An 8,064-nucleotide genomic window follows, 5' to 3' on the forward strand; every position below is an offset into this window, starting at 1 on the left:
CCTACCATGGAGTTGATTGCCAGTCTCATCATGGGGAATAACTACCACCAGCTGCCCAGCCACTCAACCAGGCCCAGCCAAGTTGACACACAAACATAACTACCACAACATCGGAAAGGAATATTCTTTTCTTTGTACAGTATGAAATGAAGCCATGTTGTAAAATAAGGTAAAAAACCAAAAAGCTTATCTTGTCTTATTGCAAATACTGTTTTTCATGGACATCTCCTTTGTCACATTTTTGCTTACATCTGCCTTTTTTCTTACTTTCTTAAAAGATTGTCTCACTTTATCTTGTAGGCACAGCAGCCTGGGAAAAATTCTTCAGTGTGAAAACATCTATAGTGAAGGTCAACGTATTGGTTGTTCCTTTCATCTGAAGCGTCCCAATTTGGAAAAAAGTAATGTCCAAATAATGGTCAAGGATAATGCAGGAAAAATTAGACCATCCTTCAATGTAGTGCCTTTAAATACCTATGGTAAGTTTTAGAAGTATTGTCTGATAGTGGGGATAAAAGTGTTATGTGTTTTGAACAATGAATACAAATAAAAAATTATTATTGTGGTCTTGAGCTCTTCCCAAAATAAGGAAGTGTATTTATGGGTACCTTTCTTTGTTTGGGGAGCTCTGGTGGTATAGTGCCTAAGGCATTTGACTGCTCACCAGAAGGCTGGCAGTTCAAACCCACCAGCCACTTCCTGGAGGGAAGATTGGGCAACCTACTTCTGTAGTGATAGTGCCTTGGAAACCCAAGGAGGGGTCACTATGAGTTGTATCTGACTTGACAGCAGTGAGTTTGTTTGTTTGTTTGTTCTTTGATTGATCCTTGTTAAAGAAGCAAGCTTGGACATTTTCATATTTATTGAGCACATGTTTGCCAGATGTTTTGTCCCTGTTTGCTTAGGAACATTCTGAGACTTAGAGCAGTTAGTTAAAGAACTGGGACTGGAAGCCAGGCTGTCTGACTCTAAGATTTATTCTCTTCACTTATGCTGCTGAAGAGGATACTACCAGATAAACATGATCACACATACTTTCTGAATTATCTATCTCTTAGAAAATGCTTAGAATCAAGATGGTGTAATAAAGGATGACATTAAAAATTAGTAAAGGGGCAGGGAGGTGACACCTTCTGACCTCCTCTAACTACACAAGAGGAAGACAGAATCACCATCAGCAGCCCAAGGCCTGTTCCCGTGAGGCCAGACATGCTGCCACCCTGCAGCCTTCTTAACATCCTTGACACCACTGTTCCTCCCACAGCACCTACCATCTCTCTCCTGGGTTCGATAATTCACTGCAATGGCCACACAGAACTCACACATATTATGGGGTTTATTAGGGAAGCAACAGGCTATGTTTCAAGTTCAGGAACACGCTCAGTCTCTCTCAGCCAGCGGTCTCTCTTTCAGCCAGTAGTCTCTCTCAGTAGCACATCTCTCTCTCAGCAGTGTGTGTCTCTCATGTCTCACTCTCAGCAGCGCACCTCTCTCAGCAGCGCATCTTTCCCAGCCAGTAGTCAGAGAGACTCTTCTTCCTCTAGGAAGGCTCCTTTTGAGCCTGGCAGAGTGGCCAAAACCAACCAATCCCAACATCAGAATTCTACACACCCGAGAGAGAGAGAGAGAACTTCCCAGAAGATTGCTTCCTGCTGCTCTAACAGAAATTACCCCAGGTGGATAACTTGAACAATCAAGAGTTACTCAGTTGCTCACAGCAAAGTGGGAATTACAAAGCCTGTGGTTAGAAAAGCCATACCATGTAATTTACTACAATGTAGAAATGGTGGCGTAGTGCCTAAGGCATCTGACTGTTAACCAGAAGGCTGGTGGTTCAAACTCACCAGCCACTTCTCGGAAGGTAGATCGGGCAGTCTACTTTTGTAGTGATACCACCTCAGAAATCCAAGGAGGGGTTGCTGTGAGTTGGATCTGACTCCATGGCAATGGGTTTGGTTTTTATGGCAGAGGCAGTAAGCAATCAAAACAACTAATGTAGTCATACCTGGGCATATCAGCTGAGTGTTGGCCTATTAGAAAGAGCCCTCTTAAGTACAGTCAGCCACCTTGATGGAGTGAGTTGTTGGACCTGTGGACTCAGGACCATGGTCGCAGGGGATATCAAGCTCAATTGGCATAGCATACTACACAAAAACATTGTTCTGCATCCTACTTTGGTGAGTAGTGACTGAGGTCTTAAAAGCTTGCAAGTGGCCATCTAGATGCAACGATGGGTCTCTCCTCATCCAGAGCAAAGAAGAATGAAGAAAACCAAAGACACATAGAAGCAATTAGTCCAAGGGACTAGTGGACCATGGGAACCTCAGCCTAGATGACCATGAGACCAGAAGAACTAGATGGTTCCTGGCTACCCACTGGCAACCACTTGGAAAGGGATCAGTGCAGGTGATCCTGGATAGAGTGGGAGAACAATGTGGAACAAAACTCAAAATGATGAGGGGAGAAAAAAAAAAAAAAAGACCAGGCTTACTAGTCTGATAGAGCCTGGTGAAATCCCTGAGACCATGGCCCCTAGTTAACCTTCAGGCCTGAAATTGAACTCACTCCCATAGCTTCCATCCAAACAATAGATAGGTATATAAAGTGAACATCTACACCAGGCAAGTGCACTCCTTAGAATAATCAGCCACAGGAGATAAGGGCAGCATTTGCACAGGGAGATAGCTCAGAGGGCAGGAATGCTTCAGAAAGAAGGACACAGGGAAACGGTAACCACACGGAAGAAGTGGGAAGAGAACTGTCACTACATTATGGGGTTTGTAATCTATGTCATGAGACAAAATGTCTGTGAACTGTTGTGTGGAAAATGAATTTGCTCTGTAAACATTTACCCAGATCACAATAAAAAATTAAAGAAAAAAAAAAAAAGACAGAGAGCTCTCAACTTGTAACCAAAATATAGGTCCTCCACTTTGGACAAGTCATATAAACTGTCATCTGTAAAATGGGGTGCATGGTTCCTCTTCACTTCAAAGGATTACTATAAATTCCAAATGATATGAGCTGTACACAAGCATTTTGTAAATCTCTAAATTACAATATTGTAAGCATAATGGCTTATTGTTGTAATACCATAACAGGAAGTGCAGTTTCTGTCTAAATGGTATACAGATGATTTATAAACAAATATTCATCAATTGAAAAGTGCTCCTAAGCCTTGGAGCAGAACACTGTTTAACACGCCTTTAGATAGTTGTGGAAGTGAATTCTACTAATGGGCCAAAGGTAGCTTAGTTTGTATGTCAGATGAGGGAGGTCAGCCAAGTGGGGTTATCTGAAGGGAAGCGCTTCTCTTTCCTCCCCCTTGATTGGTGCCTTGTCCTGGATGAGCCTTTTAAAATTCATTTCACTGCTATTCTTCCTGGATGTAATGGCAGCATATCCTTTTCAGCTAGAAGATTGTATCTTTGCTTTCTTGTTATTCATTCTCTTCTATTGCTTGATCTTAAGCATAACTAACTCCTGAAAAACCAAATTGACACTCAGAGTGCCCTGATGGCACAAATAGTTAAGCATTTGGCTGCTAACTGAAAGGTTGGCAGTTCAAACCTACCCAGTGGCTCTTCATCCGGAAGACCTGCCAGTCTGTTCCATGAAGATTACAGCCAAGAAAACTCTATGGTGTTGTTCTGCTCTGTCACACGGAGTCACTATGAGTCAGAATTGACTTGATGGCATCTTACAACAATATTTTTAATTGTGGTTTTTGACTGGCATGAATGATCAACAGTTGGGAAAGCCCCTTGTGACTGGTGCCTTGTACCTATCAATTGAAAACCTATTTGGAGCCTGGCACTCCTGTATTCTTAATGTTGCAGCTGGATGTCCTAATTATAGCCTTTTTTCTAATCACATGCAGGTCAGAGTTCATGTCTTCTTCCAGACATTTCAAAGATGTTCTTTAAAACCATTCTATTGTTGTTGTTGTTGTTGTTATGTGCCATGGAGTCGGGCCCGACTCATAGCGACCCCTCCTTGGGTTTCCGAGGTGGTATCACTACGGAAGTAGATTGCCCAACCTGCCTTCTCAGGAGTGGCTGGTGGGTTTGAACCGCCAGCCTTCTGGTTAGCAGTCAAATGCTTTAGGCACTATGCTACCAGAGCTCCTAAATATCTACATGACCTAATCCCTGCCTACTGCTTAGACACCTTTCCCTATTGTATTCTATTAGGCAGTTTAAAATAGCTTTCCTCTATTGATTATGGATAACCAGGAATTCTACAATATGTCTGATCATATAAGACCATTAAAAGTATCAGCTCTATTTTAATTTAACTTTGTGACCTTCATTATGCCTACTCATATATACAGCTCATCAAAATAAACTCTGGAAGCTAACTTGTGTTCTTCTATTTCTGTCTTTCAGTGAAACCTGATCCTCCTGATATTAAAAATCTCTCCTTTAAAAATGATGGCTTGTATGTAGAATGGAAGAATCCAGAGAATTTTAAGAGTACATGCTTAACTTATGAAGTACAAGTCAATAACAGCCACATTGGTTCAGAAATTTTTCCTGTAAGTTTTTTCTTTTATTCTGGTTTTATTAAGATATGTTTTCATTTCACTTGAATTTATTACCATGTAGTAGATTAAAATATCAATGAAATGTAGCTCTTAGATTTGTTACCTTAAGTTACTGATTATAACAATAACCTGAAATACGGCATGGAAGAAGGGTTCAGGGTTAATGATAGCATTGGCTGCAAGGTTCAAGCTGTTCATTAATTCATTTGCTCAACAAATTTTTAATACACATCTACCATGTGCCAGGTCCATGTTTTATGTGCTGGACATAAGGCAGTGAACATGACACATGACAAGTTGCTGTGTCCTCCCCCCCATGAAACTTACATACTACAAAATAGATTTGTAAACAAACAAGCTAATTTCAGAGAATAAATGTTACAAAGAAAATAAAATGTGGTACTGTAGGAGAGAATGACTGGGGAGACCTGAGGGAACTTTAGGTAGCATAGTCATCAGAAGTAATGACGTTTGAGATGAGATCAGAAGGATTACCAGGAGCTAGCCACGTGAAGATCTGGGGGAAGAGAGAACAGCAAGTACAAAGATTCTGTGGCAGGAATGAACTGGCCATGTTTGAGAAGCAGAAAGGAGGCTGATGTGGCCAAAATACAATAGGGAAAAGTATCTGAGCAGTAGGCAGGGATTAGGTCATGTAGATATTTAGAGGCTCTGATAAGCCCATTTAGTTGGCTTGGACTTTGTGGCAATTAAAAAGTCAAATTCAGGTAGTCAGCATTTGTTGGATTGTATGTGCTACTCAGACTCTAACATGAAACATGGTGATTAGAGGTCCCTGTGGGGCATTGCCCGGAATGTGGCATAACCTTGGCATTGATCCCATTGTTTCACTTTCAAGTAGAGGTCACAAACTAGGGTCTTATACACTTTTTCTGTTGTTTGGACCACAAAGTGGAGTTTTGTTTGTTTATTAAATCTGTGGGGTTTTTGCCCAGATTTAAAATTGTGGTACCTGAGGAATGTAGTTTCCTTAAGGTGGCGCCTGAAGATCACTGGGACTGCTCCAGAAACTTGTTTGCTACCTGCCTGGCCCTGTGTGCATTTCAGTTTTAGAAGTTAGAAACTGGGTGTTTTAATTGGCTTAGAAAGGAGCCAAGCAGTTTGCACGTGGGCAAATTCCTTGGTCCAGTTGTTTTAGCTCATCATGGGAGTTTCAAAATGCTTACTAAAATAATTCAGTGTTGACAGGCTGTTCTTCCAGAGGGAGGAAAAGACAAGATCCATAGCTGAATAGGGTGTTTGCAGATGAATCTATCTCCTGAAATATACTAATCATTATTATTAGTGTCCTAAGCCATGGTGTCTCTATACAAATACCATGAAGGGAAAAGCAGAGGACGACCACATGGGGTGGGGGGTGATCCTTGGATTTACAGCAAAGTGAGTCAGTTATCAGATAGTTGAAATAGACATGATGACTCTGACTTTTACTGTTCTCTTCTGTGAAATCCTGAGACACATGCTACATGTATGACTCATGTTGGCCCTGAATTATGCCTGCTATTTAACCTGATCATGTGTATATGCCTTATCTCTCCACGGAATATCTAAGAAGTGCTAGTAGGGAGGAGGAGCTCTGATGGCACAGTGGTTAAGGCATTTGGCTGCTAACCCAAAAACATCAGTGGTTGGAACCCACCAGCCTGCTCCTCAGGAGAGAGATGAGGCAGTGTGCTTCTGTAGAGATTTACAGCCTTAGAAACCCCGTGGGGCAGTTCTACTCTGCCCTACATGGTCACTATGAGTTGGAATCAACTCCATGGCAGTGAGTTTGGTTTGGTTATACTTGCATTATCTCATGTAATTTTCACAATAACCCTAAGAAGTTAGGTTCTGTTATTTTGTCCCCATTTTATAGATGAGGAAAATTATTCTCAGAGGTTCATTTCTAGTGACAGTAAAGATTTAAGCAAAGTTCTAACTCCAAAGTTTGTATTTTTAACCACTGGGGACCACCTCAGTACTTCCTCTTATTAGCAAGAGCCATCGTTTATTGAGTGTTTATGATACACGCTTCTACATGCTTCCTGTACAGTAGCTCCTTTGATTCTCATAACAAACTGTGAAATGGGTGCTATTTTTACCTACATTTTACTGAGAAACTGAGGCCTTCAAATGTTGGTCTCTATGTATTATACCTGGACCAAGAATACTTGGTATAACATCATGTGTATAATCATCACTTAGTAAATTCTTATTGACGTGAGTTACCTTTTCTACAAACTTGTGAACTGAAGACAACACATATACTATGGGAGTTACCTACCTACGTCAGAACTGGAGTCTATTTGGAGTGAAGTATTTATGTCTTTCAGTTTAATGTTCCCTCCCCTAGCAGATGTTCAACAGCTGCTTCCTCCCCTAACATATCATCAGCTTTTTCTGTACTCACTGATTTTGACCTCTGCTGGTTAGACCTTTTTTTTTTTTGTTACAAGAGTTTTTGAGGAATTATTTTGCCTTGTGTTCAGTTAAGAGGAGGAAGTAAGCTAGGACATGAACTGGGGCCATCACACGGGGGCTGTGGTCAGAGGTAGCTCATGACAGAATTATGAAATAAAAAACAACTCATCTTTGACCACCACCATCACTGCAAGCTACCCTCTTGGTATTCTGTCCCCTGGCTTTTTCTTTTCTCCTAATAGTAGTGGAGAAGCTGATAAACAGTGCGAGGGGATTTACATTTGAACAACAGCCCACAGCTTTAAATCTGTGCAATCATTTGCTGACTGTGGAATTTACTTACCTGGGAGATGGTGCAGGGGAGGGTGGACATCAGCTTGCAACTTGGTCCCTCCATGTTGGCACTTTTGATTCCCTTCGGACCTCTGGTAACACCTGGTCAGCAATGGGGAACAGTATCCCCTGAGTGTCTTTTTCTCTGCCCCTGCATTAAACTTTGATATGATGGCCCTTTATCATTCAGTTGGCCTTTCAGCTCTTCATAAGTGCTGATAGGAACCGTTTAGTGAATGGCATTGAATGCCAAAAATCTGTGCTTTGTCCCCAGTTTAAACATCTCTTTAATATCAGTTGTCTAAGCAAACAATTATTTTAAAACTTTTTGTTGTGATTTGGGTGCAGTTTTCAAAGCGGATTTGTTGTACATCAATAATTCATACACATTTTGTTTCGTGACATTGATTGCAATCCCCACAACATAACAGCTCTCCTCCCACCACCTCTCTGTGGCTACCCCTTCCCTGTGTCCTTACCTATACATTCCCACCTGTATAGCTTTCTCCCTATGCAAATGCTGCACTTCTGATCGCCCATGGTTGACTGTTCTAAGGAGTAAATCTCCCTGGTATAATTGTTCAGCTTGTAGGCCTATCTATTGTTTGGCTGAGAGTTGAGCCACGGGAGTGAGTCCAATTCCAGGCCTGAAGGGTGACTAGGGGCTGTAGTCTCAGGGGTTTCACCACTCTCTATGTGACAGCTATAACTGGTCTTTTTTGTTTTTGAATGTTGTTCCACATTGTTCTTCCACTCTATTT

General features: G+C 41.4%; 1 protein-coding gene across 1 annotated transcript in view; it reads left to right on the top strand.

The window, feature by feature from the left end:
* The window catches only part of IL13RA1 (interleukin 13 receptor subunit alpha 1), a 79,972-nt gene that overhangs the window by 38,503 nt on the left and 33,405 nt on the right, over positions 1-8,064 (top strand). Inside the window, exons 5-6 of the mRNA XM_007949995.1 lie at positions 301-479; positions 4,389-4,537. Of these exons, the coding sequence (XP_007948186.1) occupies positions 301-479; positions 4,389-4,537 (328 nt within the window). The remainder of the gene's footprint in view (positions 1-300; positions 480-4,388; positions 4,538-8,064) is intronic.

The sequence above is a fragment of the Orycteropus afer genome, unplaced genomic scaffold, assembly GCF_000298275.1.
Source record: "Orycteropus afer afer isolate SDZICR_OR568_19922 unplaced genomic scaffold, OryAfe1.0 scaffold00259, whole genome shotgun sequence".
Lineage (NCBI taxonomy): Eukaryota > Metazoa > Chordata > Mammalia > Tubulidentata > Orycteropodidae > Orycteropus > Orycteropus afer.